General features: G+C 35.9%; 2 protein-coding genes across 6 annotated transcripts; one reads left to right on the forward strand and one right to left on the reverse strand.

Annotated features, from left to right (window-relative positions):
* Positions 1 to 2,037: 2,037 nt before the first annotated feature.
* Positions 2,038 to 3,147, reverse strand: LOC125195271 (anthocyanidin 3-O-glucoside 6''-O-acyltransferase-like). Its single transcript, XM_048093446.1, has one exon. It carries the CDS (start codon positions 3,145 to 3,147, stop codon positions 2,038 to 2,040), a length of 1,110 nt encoding a protein of 369 aa, XP_047949403.1.
* Positions 3,148 to 13,297: 10,150 nt separating this feature from the next.
* On the forward strand, positions 13,298 to 17,072 carry LOC125196134 (protein WVD2-like 6). Of its 5 annotated transcripts, XM_048094518.1 has the most exons (10): positions 13,299 to 13,501; positions 14,155 to 14,397; positions 14,500 to 14,572; positions 14,681 to 14,787; positions 14,887 to 14,948; positions 15,143 to 15,217; positions 15,338 to 15,431; positions 15,508 to 15,579; positions 15,649 to 15,759; positions 16,295 to 17,072. In XM_048094518.1, the coding sequence occupies exons 2-10, from the start codon at positions 14,167 to 14,169 to the stop codon at positions 16,730 to 16,732; spliced, it is 1,263 nt and encodes a 420-aa protein (XP_047950475.1). In that variant the 5' UTR covers positions 13,299 to 13,501; positions 14,155 to 14,166; the 3' UTR covers positions 16,733 to 17,072. The 5 variants fall into 5 exon arrangements, with proteins under 5 accessions (XP_047950474.1, XP_047950475.1, XP_047950471.1 ...); XM_048094517.1 differs by having other exon boundaries at positions 13,298 to 13,501; positions 14,500 to 14,787; positions 14,890 to 14,948; XM_048094514.1 differs by having other exon boundaries at positions 14,500 to 14,787.
* The last annotated feature ends 79 nt before the right edge of the window (positions 17,073 to 17,151 follow it).

A 17,151-nucleotide genomic window follows, 5' to 3' on the forward strand; every position in this document is an offset into this window, starting at 1 on the left:
ACCAAAAAGTGTCCGCACCAACTATTGCTGCGGACACTTTTTTTTGTGGCTGTGGACAAATAAAATGGGGCTATGGACAAAAAAAAAAAATTGTCCACCAAAAAGCATCCACCTATAGTGGATGCTCTAATAAATTGGGCTGTTGTTTTTATACACCATTTCGTCTGCATTGCAGCGAAAGAATATTAAACTTTTATTTTTTTTTAGTACCCTGGGAGGAACACTTCCTTGGACAAGCCAACTTTTTTTTGTCCTTAGTCACTTCTGATTTGTCCACCACCACAAAAAAGGTTTTCACAGCAATAGTGGACACTTTTTGGCCACATTTCAATTTATTTTATTTTTTATACATTTTAATTCAATTAGAACTAAAATTATCGGACTAAAAATAATTACTTAGAAAAAACATATAATTAAATAAAAAATTAAAACTAATAACCAAAAACCAAATAATTTTGATTGACTCATTTGACTGAAGTAATCAAAACCCATTTAAAAAAGCCCAAAATTAACCTATATTCTTCCTTATTTAAAAAAGCCCAAATCTAATCAAATCAAAACCCTACTTATATATCTTCTTCCTCATTCTTCTCCTCTTTCTCTCTTCCTCTCATTCTACTGATTTCAAAACGAAAAATAAAAAAAAATGAAAAATTCGAAATCGGCGCACCCACGCCGTCTACTCGGGAACTGCGCCACCCCGACTCCGGGGCGGCCGCTTCGGCCTCCCTATTGTGGATACCAAGAAAGTAGACAAAGGCCGACTACGGATAAACTAATGAAAATAAGAGAAATCTAGTAAGAAATTCTACGCATATGAATGTCTTTCTTGAAAGAATCAACAGTGAAATTTCCCTCTCTTTGCATGCGCTTGATCACCACAAATCTTGGCAAATTCTTTGTACCCTCTTCACATGGACCAACAATTAAGTGAAATATGAAAGCACCAGTAACCATTGAAAGCTCAACAAACTATCACTTTCTGAATCTAATTTTCGACTACCATAAAATATAAATAAACTTCGTACCGCGGTAGTCAAATTAGAGCAAACACCATAGTTTTAGCAACCTTTTAATTTCCACCACATCTAGAATCAGGAGTCTGCCAAATGCACATAATCCTCCTTCCAATTAGACATCTGTATTTAACTTTACTCTTCTTGCAAAAAAGGTCAAAATCCCAAACCCAAGGGCCCCAATAGTATTGTAAAGGGTGTTTAATTACGATACGCAGTGGCCTGCTAAGGGGGAAGGCCGTAACTCACAGTCCTGTCAGAAGCCCACCTTCCAAGACCTCACATTTGTGTGCGAGAGATGTTGCAACTAAACAACAGTAGTGAGATTCAATTTTTGCCTATTTTTGCAACTCTGCCCCTCCAAAACCAACTGCGCCGCGCCACACAGACAACATCCGTATTTAATTTTGGTTATATGAATAGAGGAGGCCTCCTACCCACAAAAGTAGGCGGCCTATCCCCTCCACTACCTACTTCATCAACTAAACTAGCCATCTCCACATTCTTAGCCATAGTAATGGTTCGTGCAATAAGTCTTTCCAAACTTGCACGCTCCTCCTTAATAACGTTCACCCTCTTATCTCACAGCCTAGAGTCACTTTTCTTTGATGATTATTAAAGATGTAATATAAGATCGTTGGCAGAAGTTATTATTCCTCCATGCATATAAGTCAAATTCCAATTTTTTACTTACTAAAAAATTTGATGTTATTTGAAAAATGTAAATCATACTTAATTATTGTACGGATCAAATTTTAAAAATGGACTATATGTATTTTAAAACATATAAAGAGTACTAGTACCGTAGGTAATGAAGTTGGTGGGACAAATTGAATAATAAAATAGAGAGATTGCACGTTGGATCATTCAACGATTTTTGCATAGTAAAAATACATGCATTAACACTATGGCACGATGAAGTTATTACATGCACTTGAAGGAAATATTAGGTAGAGATATAGTATACGAATACGAGACTCAACTAAAATTAAAATTATTCATGAAACAAAGGGTTGAAAATTCAGAAATTCTTGATTCCATGATGAAAACAGGTAGCAAAAGCATCCATTCTCATCTTGGGCAAAGACATTCCAATCTCCAAACCTCCCTCCAAATCTCTAGCCTTACACACCGACATTGCATACTTCTCCCCATCAATCGACAACACTTCCACCTTCCTCGCCCTCCCCAATCCGAAATCCATCCCATACAGGTCCACTCTTGCCGACCCAGACACTCCCAACTTCATCTCCGCCACCTCCGCCGTTTCACTGATCCAATTCTCCGCATCTTCCAGAATCTTCTCCTTCTCACTCAACCTCTCCCTAATCGCCTTCGCAACCGCCCTCGCTGCCGCAAACAATCCATCCTCCGCACCCAGCTCCACGCGCCGCTCTCTCCCCAGTCCGTACGTTAAACAGTTCCCAAAGTAATTCTCTGGAACCACCGGCTCGATACGACCTCGTAAATCGATTGCCGCCATAAAATACTCCAGGCGATCCCCGTTTTCGTCTCCGTCTTCTTCGACTGCACTCGTTTTTACGAAACATGACCACACATAAGCAGCCATAGCTACAAAGGAAGATACGCCGCCTAAATCTGGATTGGCTGATTGAATCGAGAACTTGAGCTTCTCCAGATCCGATTTGCTCAGAACGTACGTAGCTCGGACGCGATTAGTCGGCAGAGGAAAGGACGGCTGCGTGAATGGAAATTGTTTGACTAGGTTCCAGTAAAGAGCGTCCAATTTTGGAGGATAATTGAATAGAGATCTATCGAATAGTGGCGGAGATTCAATTTCAGAGTCAATTTTACAGATCGAAGACCAGCGCCGTAAGAAGGCGGCGATGGAGGTGGCGTCGCCGGCGGAGTGGTGGTTCGCGACGCCTATGCAGAGTCCGCGGCCGGGAAACAGAGTGACCTGCAGAGCTAGGACTTTGAGTAATTTGAAATCGGATTCGACAGTAATCGGCGGCAAATTAGGGATTAGGTCGTAGAATTTATCCGAATCTCGAGCGTGGTTCGCGACGAGATCGTCGAAATCGTGGCTCGATTCGCAAACGGTTAGCGAGACAGAGTCGCCGGGGGTGTATCGGAGTTGTGGCAAATCATATGCTTCATTCAAATTCATTGACGTGGGTTTTTGCTTGATTAACATTTAAAAATGCAATTTATTCAAGTGAGTTTATTACTTCATTCAGAAACGTTATTACTTCATTGGATAAGATTTTTACTTCATTCCAGTAGGACTTCAAATGCTTCTACACATACTTTATTCCAATAATTTATTACATTATTCCATGTGTTTATTAAACCATATTAGCGCCATGGCGTTGGTGATAGATATTGTAGAGAGAAAGAACGGCACGCGACGGCGAAACCACATTTACGTACTGGAATGAAGTAAAAACCTACTAGAATGAAGTAAAAACCTACTAGAATGAAGTAATATATTCTGGAACGAAGTTAAATCTTCGTAACATGTTAGTATGACTTATTTACCTTCGGATGAATTAAAATAGGCTCGTGATGAAGGCGAAAATAATTTATAAATTTCTGTATCTTATCCATAAAAAACTAGATCTAAAAGCCCTAATTTGGTAGGGTTCGGTGGTTCGGTCTTTAAGAGTGGATTTGTGGATAATGGGACTCTCTCTCTCTCTCTCTATATATATATATATAGAGAGAGAGAGAGAGAGAGAGAGATGTGATCATATCATAACCCCCAAATCACATAATAACTCTATAACCAAATCTGGACCACACATATTTGATAATCTTGTGGTTGAGATTCAAACTTAGATTTACTTCATAAAAAAGGCGCAGAGGGGTAAAAATGTAATTTCCTCATTTAATTTCTGAATTTTACTCTAAACGCGCGATTCACGCTTTCATTCTGTTTGAACTCAATTCTCTCACCTTCATCTTCATCTTCATCTTCACAATTAACAGATCGATTCTCTCATCTTCATCTTCCATATTTCTCGCCTATTTTATTTCAACATCTCCAGATTTTCTTCGATTTGTTCATTATTCCGTAGTCTCCAGATTTTGTTTCCATATTTCTCGCATAATTGTGATCGGGAAGATGTTTTGAATTTTGCGTTCTTATTTTCATTGATTACCTCTTCAATTGCTGTGAAAATTTGCTTCGATGGAATCTGTAGCAAATAACGAAGGTAACAATCATTATTGATTGTGTTCATATTCATGTATTGAATTTGATTTTAGATTAATATTAGTTGTCGATTGGTTTATGTTTCTGATGTACTGAAATTCTTATTTGATTATATTATGTATTGTCGATTATGTGTTAAAATGATACTTTTGGCTTATAAATATTAGGTTTACTGCATAACATGATAGTTTTGTCGGATAAAATGATACTATGATAAAATGATACTTTGGGCTGATAAAATGATAGTCATAGCTGATAAAATGATACTTTTCAGACGTGTCATAGCTGATAAAATGATAGTCCTAGGTGATAAAATGATACTTTTGGCTGATAAAATGATAGTCATAGCTGATAAAATGATACTTTTGGCTGATAAAATGATAGTTATATCTGATAAAATGATACTTTTGGCTGATAAAATGATACTTTTCAGGCGTGTCATAGCTGATAAAATGATAGTCATAGGTGATAAAATGATACTTTTGGCTGATAAAATGATACTTTTGGCTGATAAAATGATAGTCATAGCTGATAAAATGATAGTCATAGTAGTTGATAAAATGATACTTCTTACTAATAAAATGATACTTTTGGCTGATAACATGATACTTTTTGGCTGATAAAATGAGCAACCTTGGAACAGAGTTTCTACAACGGTTTACATCTACAAGGAAACTTCTATGACAAACTATCTTTGAAGAGGGCTTCCAAAATAATTTCAATTGAACAATACAGAAGAGTTCTCTTCACATTGCACAGACCTACAAATGAAAAGTCTAATCTAGTTCAAATTGAACCACAAACAATGGCAAAATAATGTTTAAAGCCTACATAAGTAAATGTCTACCAACAGAATCTATGCTGAAGTATGGTAATTAAAACAAGCGCTGAGTTTCAGTTAGAGATCCTATCATGCTCGCGCTTGGCTTCACCATCTACGCACTTCATGCCTGTTGGGCGGCATCTTCCTGGGCGCCATTAACAGCAGGCGCTGGCTGTTCACTGTCAGCGACAACAGCTTCTGTTTTCTTCCGCTTTGTGGCGGACTTCTTTCTCGTTTGAGCCGCAGGACTCTTCGAAGGCTGCGGAAGCAATAAGCACCAAAATATTCAGGAAGCAGAAAAATCTAGAAAGAAGAATTCAACATCACGAATGTTCTTACCTAATAAACAAAAGATTTCAGTGTGTTAAACAGTTTATGTAATTATATAAAGTCAAAGTATTCACAAATTATCATTTTATCATTTTCAGAAACTATCATTTTATGCACCCAAAGTATCATTTTATCAAGCAAAAGCACAATTTCTACATTTAAACAGATCATCCAAACACATAGCAACACACACACACACAAAAACACAGAGACACACACAACAACACACACAAACACAGCAGCAGTAGCCTCAGGACACACACACACACAAACATAAAGTATCATATTATCCCATGAAACTATCATTTTATAATCTGAAACTATCATTTTATCCCATGAAACTATCATTTTATCTTCTGAAACTATCATTTTCTAAATTTCAATGAGTTCAAAAAAGCAGAGAGGGCATAACTTGTCACTTAAGTAGAACAAAACACTATTCACAAAGTATCATTTTATCATTTTCAGAAACTATCATTTTATGCACCCAAAGTATCATTTTATCAAGCAAAAGCACAATTTCTACATTTAAACAGATCATCCAAACACATAGCAACACACACACACAGCAAAACACACATAAACAAAGCAAAACACACACACAAACACAGAAAAACACACACCAGCAGCACACACAGCAAAATGTAAATCTAAATATATAGATTGTTCTCAATATTGTTATGCATGAATGATATTGTATAAATATAAGAAATATCTACACTAAAAAACTACAGAATCTAAAAAATCGAGAAAATCTCCAGCAAAATGATAAATCGAGCAAAATCAAAAGTGAAATAAGTAATAAACTTCATCCAACCTTTCTTCGATGATGCTTGATCGTTTTCCTTCGACATTTTCCAGAATCGGATGATTTTTCCTTCGATTCGAAGGCTTTGAAACGCGATTCAGAGGGTTTGATTGTGAGAGAAATTGATGCAGGGTTTGAGTGTGTGAGAAATCGAATGGAACGTTTGAGTCAAGTTTCCTTCTTTCCCACCAAATTTTAAAACGAAATGACAATTTTGCCCTTAATATATCCGAAAATGATAGTTTTATTTGATAAAATGATAGTTTTGTTAGATTAAATCTAGACCACATATTTTAAAAATGTGTGGTGGAGATTTAGTTATAGGGTTATCACACAAATTGGGGTTATCATTATAATGCACCCCTATATATATATATATATAGGGGAGCACTAGGGTGCCCCCTTAATTAGAGTCACAACGTACATCCAATCTGGTGCTGCCATGTGGCACAAAACATGCAATATTTTAAACACAAAAATGCAATCTAGTTGTACATGCATTTTCGCAGATTGCATTTTTGTTGTATGTAAATTGCATTTTATAGTGTTGAGTTTTGCATTTTCACATAAATTGCATTTTTTATTGTTAAGTTTTGCATTTTCACATATAAAAATGCAATCCGTCTATATATAAAATGCAATTTAAACAGTCAATATCTAAAATGCAAAACTTAACAATAAAAAATGCAATCTGCATATAACAAAAATGCAATCTGCCGAAATTCATTTATAGCTTCTACAAATGCGTATTGCATTTTTCTGTATACAATATTGCATTTTTCGTGCCATGTGGCAGCACGTGGTTGGATGTACGTTGTAACTTTAAAATTAGTTGTTATACTAGTACACCCCTAGAAATTCATTTATAGCTTCTACAAATGCGTATTGCATTTTTATGTACAATATTGCATTTTTCGTGTCAAATGGCAGCACGTGGTTGGATGTACGTTGTAACTTTAAAATTAGTTGTTATACTAGTACACCCCTATATATATATATATATAAATGGAATTCATTTTTCACTAACTTATTCAATCCATTTTTCTTTATATATTCCTTAAAACTCATGCTCAAACCAACTATGACTCTTAATTTTTCTTTCCTCCCTTATTCTCTCTATTTTTTCTTTATCTTAATTTATCTATATATTACATATCCATGTAACATACTAGGCGTCAATTTCTTAAACTTCGTGAAAAAAATAAGTAGATCAACTCTGAAGGTACCTTTATAAGTTTTGTTAGTTGGTAAATCGCCATGACTAGGATCATTATGGCCCTATTCATACCTAATTTCACTATTGAACGTTAATTCACCTTATTAATGAAGCAATTAGCAACTAATGATGTGCTTGAAAGAGGATTAAGAAAGTGAATTTTCACCAACAATTCGGAAGCAGAGCTATTCTCTAGTGCTGAAAAATAATATGGGCCGTAAAGCCCACAGTGTGCTTTATGGAATCGGGCCACTCGGCCCCGAATATAAGGGCATCCATAGCGGTTCACAAAACCGTCTCTATCTCGTCTCGCAGAGACGAGACGGATAAGAGACGCCGCTGTGGGATGCATCCCGTCCTCATCCCGTCTCTATCTCGTCCCACGTCTCTTAGTGAAGGGGCTCCCGGCGAGACGAGACGCCACGCGCTTGGGCGACGTGGCGAGCTCCGGTTCGTGCGTGACGCCCACTCGCCGTCCCGCGAGTGGGCGTCGTTTATATCCGTTAAAATTGATTTTTTTTTTTAAATTAGAAAAAACTCAAAAAAATAAAAAATATATATATAAAAAAATTCAAAAATTATACTAGCCGTTTATAGCTAGTTTTTTACAAATTTTTAATTTTTTTAAAATTTTTTTTAAGCCCCAAATCACTTCTATAAATACCAAATCATTCCCACAAATTATCCACCATAAAAAACTCTCTATTCTCACTCAAACACACTACATTCTTCATCTCAAAACATTTTTCTTCTCCCAAATTTAATCAATTCATGGATCCATTTGAGCTAATGCGTCAACTAATGGAACAATCGCTAGAAGAAGATCGACGTAGGGAGGAGGAGGAAGCCGCGGCGCGTCAAAAGCGAACCCGGAAATACATCCATCGTGACAGGGAGCAAGCCGCCGCAAGGTTGGTACGCGATTACTTCTCTAACAACCCGAGATGGGATGATACCTACTTCCGTCGCCGTTTCCGTATGTCACGCCCGCTATTTTTGCATATCGCAAATACATTGGCGGCCCGGGAAGAGTACTTCCAAGAAGGTTTCGACGCTACTGGCCGTCCCAGTCACACGACGCTCCAGAAATGTACTGCAGCAATCCGTCAGCTTGCTACTGGACAAACGGCGGATTTGTTCGACGAATACCTACACGTCGGAGAAACCACTGGGAGACTTTGTTTGATGAACTTCTGCAAAGGCGTCCGAGGCAGCCTTCACCGACGAATTTCTGAAGAAGCCAAACACCGCGGATTGTCGGTTTCTGCTCCAACTTCACGAACAAGCACACGGGTTTCCCGGGATGCTCGGGAGCGTCGATTGCATGCATTGGCAATGGAAGAATTGCCCAACGGCGTTGAGAGGGTCATACACGAGCGGCCACAAAGGCACCCACCCCACCATTGTACTCGAGGTCGTCGCCGACTACCGGCTATGGATTTGGCATGCGTATTTCGGGGTCCCCGGCTCGAACAACGACATCAACGTGCTCAACCACTCCGACCTCTTCACCGAAGTTCTCGAATGGTAAAGCGCCGGCTATCAACTTCGTCGCTAACAACCGCCAGTATAAAATGGGGTACTATCTTGCCGACGGCATCTATCCGAAGTGGCCAACCTTCGTGGAAGACGTTCAATGTGCCTCGCGAACGAAAAACAGGCTCTTTTTGCGCAGGAAGCGAGGCTGCTCGCAAGGATGTGGAGAGAGCGTTCGGGTTCTCCAAGCTCGATGGAACATTATCAAAGCCCCGGCTCGTACTTGGTTTATAGATAATATGGTCGACATCATGTATACGTGCATAATCTTGCACAACATGATTGTTGCCGACGAAGGACCTCAGCGGCGGGAAATTGGTTCGACCCGAGACCGCGGGAAGATCTACCGCAAGTAGTCCGCCTCGCAGTGGATTGAATCCGTCTTTGGAAGAGCGGATGTGTATTCGGGCTAGGACACGTGATTCTACCGCCCACGGCCAACTCCAGGAGGATCTAATGGAGCACATTTGGGTAAAATTTGGCAACGAGTAGACGCAAATGATCTTCATTAGACAGCTCTTTGCCTCCATTTTTTTAATGGTGTGTATTTTTATTTTTTTGGGATTTTAATTAGTGTTTTTATTTTTTTAGGATTTTAATTATGTATTTTTTTTATTTTTAGGATTTTAAATTGTAATTTTATTTTATTTAATGAAGTGTGTTTTTTATTAATTGGATTTGTTGAAAATAAAAATGAAAAATGAAATTGAATGAATAGTTAAGAGATGAGATGGTTAAGAGATGGATGGATGTGGGTGCTATCTCTTAGTTAAGAGATGGAGTGAAAAATACAGTGGGGCCCATGAATAGTGAAGAGATGAGACGATTAAAAGACGGATAAGAGACACTGCTGTGGATGCCCTAAGCTTACTGAGTTTTATCTAACATTTTAATAGGTATGTAAATACATGGATTTTTAGTGTTTTTATGATTTTTTTTCTTCTGAAAATTGAATTCAGATATGTTAAATTTAGGTTTATTTATTTTTGTTATAAAAAGTTGGTGTAGAAATCGAAATTGGCAAATTGAAATTAGTTAAGATCCAAATAAAAAAAAATTATGTTTTTACTACCCCTATGCTAGATTTAATTTGTCATATTAGCTTTATAGACTTCTCCCCCGAAATTTGTATGGAATACAAGATAAAAAATTTGTGTATCTGAATTATAAAAAAAGGTGATTCTAAAAATACATTAAAAGTTCGAATATTTACGGAGCCACTATAATATAAATTGTTTATCATCATTTTTTAATATAATGCATAAATCAATAGTAATATTCGATAGCCTATTCATGTCATAATTAATTTTGCAATTACTCGATACATAATCGGTATAGTAGTATATCATAAATTGCGTATTGTAGGCTATAACAGTATAACACCCATTAAAAATGCAAAAATTAAACGGCACAAAAATAAATGATCTTGTATATAATTATAGGGTTTAATGGTAGAAGTATAATTATTGGAGTAGTCAAAAAGCGAAATTCTCAATTACCACCAATCTTTTAAAGAGAGAGAAATATAGGTTCCCAAAGCCTAACAAGTTGTGTCTCTCTCGTCTCTCTCTCGAATTAAAAAGGTTTTTCATCTTTTGAGAATTTTAACAATATCTACTTTTGAATATTTGTCTTGTCCTGTTTTCTCTAGTCCAATTATCCCCTACCAAAATAGCAAAATGGAGGATTCACTGTATAATTAATTTTTACTATTATGAAAATTGAAGAAACAATAACTAAAATGCCAACATCTTATCTATTCTTATTAATTTCCCTATTCTTTTAATCTACTAAAACAAATTGTAATGGAATTTCAGAGATTGGTCCTTGTGGAATTTAAAAAATCGAAATGACTTCTTTTTAAGTTTTTATTCTGAATTTTATTATTATTATTATTATTATTATTATTATTATTATTATTATTATTATTATTATTATTATTATCAATCATTTACTAAATCTATCATCTGTGGAAGTTTGTGTAATTATGTCGACATTTAATTTTCCTCTTAACTTTGAGGACTTATTCAATCGATAATTGATATGGGGTGGACTATAACCATCTAATCAATTAATGCTAGTGTCCCATTATAAGGTTGATTTATTTATTAATGAAAACATGGGATTTAACACTTTAACTTATACTACTCCATGTTTATCTAAATTGATTTATGGAAAAGAACCAATACTTACAATAATTATGGAGTAAATTAAAAGAGTATGCAAACATATAAAGCTGATCAAATAAAACTTGAAACGATACTTGGTTTTTAAAAACACTTAACTACTAAAACGACACTAATCCGAAATTAAATTAAATTGTGACGCTATACACCTCACTCTTGATAGCATTAATATTTCTAGACAACTTGACACTTTTTTTTTTTCTGATGATTTGTTTATTTTTTGTGATTCTATGCAAAGATAATTTAAAGTATTCCATATAACGCTCCATGCATCTTCAAATTAACACGAAAAAAACATTTCATGTTTGAAATTAACAACATAGTCGAGTCGATCAATTGATGAATAAATCAACCATAACTATACTTCTATATATGCTTGTCATATTCAGGAAATATTTGAATCATCTATCTATAATTAAACTGAATGCAGTTACATTGTATTCGGCTACTTTAATTAAGGATTTCAATTTATGAATTGAACATGTATATTTATTTTAAATAAAACTACATGATTAGTTTGTGGACGAAATGAGCACGTACATTTATTTAAAATAAAATAAAATATAATTATCATACTATTATATTAGCCGTCTCAAGTGTGGCATGTATAGTTTAGTATAGTACTATTACTATTATATTAGCCGTCTCAAGTGTGGCATGTATAGTTTATCAAACATGAACAAACACATAAGATTGACTAGACAAAAGGGAAAGGTAGCCCATTTGGTCCATCATCGTTCATCAAAATTCAAACAAACATCAACAACTTTTGATTGAGAGAGATATATTTGTATTAATAAATTTTTACATAGACTCGACTCATGTAAATATGTCTTATACATTATAGGAAATTATGTACGTACATTTATGTATTTTATTTTAAAATACGGCACAAGTAGCAAGGATATAATTCTCATACGTGTATAGGTAATGTTCGATTCATTAAAGTAAATAATAATGTGATTGAATATGGGATAGAGTAAGATGAGTTTTATCCAAGACTATATTAGTATAAGATTTATATTGTAGGTTGGTTGCCAAGATAGTTTTAGTAAAATATTTGGTTAATATGATTAATATTAAAAACTTTTTTTCATTGTAAATAATTTTAAATCAAATTATTTATAACTAATAAATTAGTTAAACTAAAATATTACTAGTATTTAATCAAATCAAATTAATTATAACTTATTTGATTATTGTGGAGCAAATTTTAAACCTCATTAATTAAGAGCAATAATACACATTAATTAATCATTAAGCACCTACTAATCTTGAAACTTTACATTGTTGTTCTCTATTAAAAAAATATTGTCATAGTGTGTAATTTCAAGTTACAATGTAACTAAATAGTCATTTTTCTTTCTATTGATAGACAATATCACGTGCTCACTTCGACATTTACATATAGATATGTGGTGGTGAGATAAAAAGAATTGAATTCCAAAAACCTATTGGCCTAGATACGGACCGCGATGGCCGATGAGACATAGGCCGATAAAAGAACAGTCGCACCAACTGAACATGAGAGAGGAAGAAGGGATGTAGTCAAAGACGGTCAAGACAATCGAATTGAGCCATAATGTCACTAAATACATCAGTATATAAAATCATTGATAAATATTTCTTATTGTTGATTTGATCACTTCTATAAATATATAAGTAGTAGTAGTAGTATACAATGTTAGAGTATCTGTTATCGTAATCAAAATTGTCACATTTTCCTTGATGCATTTATTTTTATGTTCTACTACTATATGTTTTAAACGTGTCACGGGTTGTACCATAAATACGTATACTATTGATTACTAATTATTCATATCACAGTTATGTGCCAACTTATTATTTTTTCCTTAATCGTACATTTTTAAGTATAGACTTTAAACGTATATACAATATAATTCGAATTATTTAGTATACGCCGATGTAAGTAAAAGCTTTAAAATAAACTGATTAACATAATAGCAAATTATATAATATGTGACTCTTTATTTTTATTATTCTTATTAATTTGTACTAATACATTTGTATACTTAATTAATCGTATATTCTTATTTCCTTATCTGGAGAAGCAGAGCTGGCACATACCAAAATCTACAGAAGCAGACACAACTTGCCGCTGAGAGAGAGAGAGAGAGAGGCCTTCTAAATTTTCAATTTCAAATAGTAAAATAAATAAATAATACTCCCCCTTTTACATCAGAGATGAAAAGAGGAGAAAATTTAATTAAAAAAAGAAGAAAAAAGACAGAGAAGAGATAGAGAGAGAGTGAAAGAGAGAGCACACTAAAACTTGAAGATCATTTCAAAGTTGATACAGGAATTCCTGAGCAGCCCCGTCCCATTTAACAATCTCACCAGATCTTTACAATATTATACTGATTTACTCACTTCAAATGCTCTAAAAGGTAAGGCCTTTTTCAAGCATTACATCTCATTGTTACTGTGTCGAGATGTGAGAATGTTTAGATGTGTGATGAGTAGTAATCTCTTGCTTGAAAACTGGAAAATGGGTTCTGCATCTGAATCTTGCAACTGGTAAAGGTTAGATCTTTGGAGGGTTTTGGAGATCTAGTGTGAGACTATGTTTTAAAGTCCCTTTTGTCTTCTGGTTTTTGTCTTTTTCCTCTGGTTTTGTTGCTAAGACTCTTATTCTTGTTGGGTTTGTTTTTCTGAATCATTTATGATGATATTCCTTGTGCATTATTGTTGTTTCTTGGTTCAAGATAGTGTTTTTTTTTTTTTAATTTAGTTTGGTGGTTTTTGCTATGAGAGATAATGGAGATCGGAGCATCGATGGGGGTTGGGAATGTTGAGCTGAAGACTTGTTAGTATCTTTTAAGACTTAATGTAACCATCTTTGGTGGAGATTCAACTTTATTACAGATTAGCTCTATATATGTTGCTTGTGTTTCTCATTTGAATACTTGGTTGCTAGCATCATCTGTGTGTACGAATGCTATCTTATTTGTAGAGGATTTCTACGCGGTTGCAATTTCAAGTGAATGGTTTGATGCACGCTTGCTGCCTCATCTGACGGGGTGTGATATGATTTTTTTAGGTAAATAGGCTTATGATGGCAGCTAATCCTGTGTGTGGGGCGGAGTTGGAGAATGGTCTTCACGAGCCACTCGTAATCTCTGAAAATGTAATTGGGACATCCAATGGGAACTTGGGGATTGAAGAAATAAGTGTTAATCTTGAAGAGGCTGTGAAGCTGGAAGATCATTTTTCAGTCTCTGACAAAGAAATCATTCAAGAACCTGTTATGCAACCAGAATGCCACTCTACTGTCACAGCTGAGGTATGATATTCCAGAGTTGTTATCCAGCTGCACAGCTTCACTAATATGTTTTGGAACTCCAAAATATGACTCTCTCTTTTCTTTTTTGTTGCATGTGTGTAGGCGCCTGGGGTTAAAGGGTCTAGTGATCCTAAGAATTTGAAACCGCAAAAGGTCACAGGGAAGGCAAAGAGTGGTAAATCTTTAAGCCCGAAACCGGTCTCGTTGGCAGGTTTGAGTAAGAGCATAGATGGGAAAAAAGTGCCTAAATCTTCTGTTGCTTCAAATGGTACCATTTCTTCAGAATCAGTACGTGGAAAGACTCCTGCTCTTAAAACAAAAGCTAAATCATTCAATGAGAGGGAAGCTTCTGATAGTTTGAAAGCAACGAATGTTCAAACTGTTTCTAAGGTATAGTTGTGTTTACATCTGCATGAATTACCTATTAATGTACATTTTCTTCATGATTATTCAGTTTTTAGAACATAATTCCTTCATAATCTCCTGCAGCAGCAACGACATCCTGTTGCAATGACGTCTTCCACTAGTGAAACTCTGCCAGAGGATCCCACGTATGTTGTTTTTTATATTTCCTATATGACTTAAAATTGAGAATTTGACTCCCTAGTTGGGAAACGCAAGGTCCCTAGGACACATATTTAGATAAAGATCTTTGAGTTCCTTTCTTGTATTTATACATAGTATTATTCTTGAAGGTTGTACATTTCTTATTGGTTCAATGACATGGACTGTTTCCTCAATTCAGGGAGGAGGAGACAAAGGCAAAGGTTGTTAAGAAAGGCCCTGCTAATAAAGCTGAAGAAAATTCCGAGTCTTCTCTGTATCCTTTTCTTTGATATAGCTCAATAACTCTATGATACTGAAGTTGCAAGTATATCATTTTGTTCTTAAAAACTATATCCAACTTGTGAATGTCTTATCCTTAATTGATATGTTGTAGTCCTTCTGATGATGGCAAGCCCCGCAAACTGGGTACTCTTCCTGCGTACGATTTCAATTTTAAGTGTGATGAGAGGGCTGAGAAAAGAAGAGAGGTTAGTTAGCGTACAGACTTTCCAGTCTTCCTCACATGGTCAGGGTTCATAGATTTCACTGTAATTTGTTTGGCAGTTCTACACAAAACTCGAGGAAAAAATTCATGCAAAGGAAATGGAGAAGAACAATTTGCAAGCCAAGACTAAGGTTTGGTTTGAATATTGAGTTTAACATTTAGGTGGTTGGTTTGAATTTTCTTTTCCCTTCTTTGCACAGGAATCTCAGGAAGCCGAGATTAAAATGTTAAGAAAGAAATTGGGTTTCAAAGCAACACCGATGCCAAGCTTCTATCAGGAACCTGCACCTCCAAAGTTGGAACTGAAGAAGGTAACTTGATTAATTGATTTTCATATATGGTTGAAGTTCCCATCTTTATAAATACTTTCTGATTTTGTTTTGTTTAAGGTAATCATGACCAAACTATTTTATGCAAGAAATTTTCACTCTCTTGCAAAGTTGTCTCTTCAATGCTGAAATCAATTGTTTTGATGTACACAAATATAATGGCTGGGGTAAACGTTCGTTGTGAGGAGTCTTCTCACTAGTGTAATGCCTAGCTGCTTATTCATGTTTGGCTTGATTGCGTAGAAAATGCTTTACACATTGAACAAGATCATGCTCTCAGTAGTTTATACATGCTATGGAAATTGACAGAGGTCTCAAATAGTTTAGTCTGATGACCGCAGTCAGACAGTCTGTCGTTTTTGACCACTCAGCCACTCCCCCCTGCAACGCTTCTCAGAACTGAATCACCAAATAATGTCCTTTACTATCAAGATTCAAGAATGATCAACAATGAAAACGAGGGGTTCCATTAGTAAAATAATTCATACTAACGCCTTGTTGTAAACAATCTATGTAGATACCTACTACAAGAGCCAAATCTCCCAAGCTTGGTCGAAAGAAGACTTCATCTACGGCCGAATTGGAAGAAAATGATGCCCCCATTGCTCGCCCAAGTAGGATGAGCTTGGATGTGAAATTTTCGAAAGGTAATGTTGCCAAGACGCCACCTCCCGTTGCCCTTGTCAAGAAGCCACTACGAAAATCGCTTCCTAGGTTGCCCTCCGAGACCTCCACCTTGTCCGGTGAAAGGAAGAAGGCTATAGCTCAGAAGACCCCGGCTTCCAAAGAAGCAGCAGAATCCAGACGCGATATGAGTGAAGCTGCATCTGCACAGAAACAGGAGGGCGAGACTGGTGCTGAGGCAAATGGGAGTGAGATGTGCATGGAGAACAACGAAGCTGCTCTGGAATCACAAGAACAAGATAGTTTGGTGCACGAGCCGATTGCAGTATGAGGTGAAAGAATAGCTCCAATGCAGGCTATGCATCTTTTCTGAAAACGACGACGATAGTCTATATTGGAGCAAGGCATGGGAGTAGAGTGTAAGGGGTGCCGGTGTCTCATTTTATTACCCCTAAGTCAGCAATGAAGTTTGGTTGTTTGATATGTTTTTGTTATGTGTTTGCTGAGTGTGGAGAATTTGTTATCCTAATTTATGGTTTAGGGCATGATTGTCACCCGAGTCAGTGAAAATTTTGGGGTGTTGGAATGGATTCCATCTCGAAAACAGCCTCTCTCTTGCTTTTCCATTGTTGATATAAACACAAGTTATCCTAATTTCTTTCTTGTTTTCATTCCTCTCCTTTACACTTGACTTTTGACATATTAGTAGAGCTTAATTTCTCTTGCAACTCTGATATAATTCATTTACTT

This window comes from Salvia hispanica, chromosome 6 (assembly GCF_023119035.1).
Source record: "Salvia hispanica cultivar TCC Black 2014 chromosome 6, UniMelb_Shisp_WGS_1.0, whole genome shotgun sequence".
Taxonomy (NCBI): Eukaryota; Viridiplantae; Streptophyta; class Magnoliopsida; order Lamiales; family Lamiaceae; genus Salvia; species Salvia hispanica.

Bases quoted from the DNA above. Each gene is read 5' to 3' on its own strand.
- LOC125195271 (XM_048093446.1), bottom strand. From the start codon at position 3,147: ATGAATTTGAATGAAGCATATGATTTGCCACAACTCCGATACACCCCC.
- LOC125196134 (XM_048094514.1), top strand. From the start codon at position 14,167: ATGATGGCAGCTAATCCTGTGTGTGGGGCGGAGTTGGAGAATGGTCTT. The intron at 15,218-15,337 runs GTATCCTTTTCT...GATATGTTGTAG, and splicing joins GAAAATTCCGAGTCTTCTCT to TCCTTCTGATGATGGCAAGC. The intron at 15,760-16,294 runs GTAACTTGATTA...CAATCTATGTAG, and splicing joins CAAAGTTGGAACTGAAGAAG to ATACCTACTACAAGAGCCAA.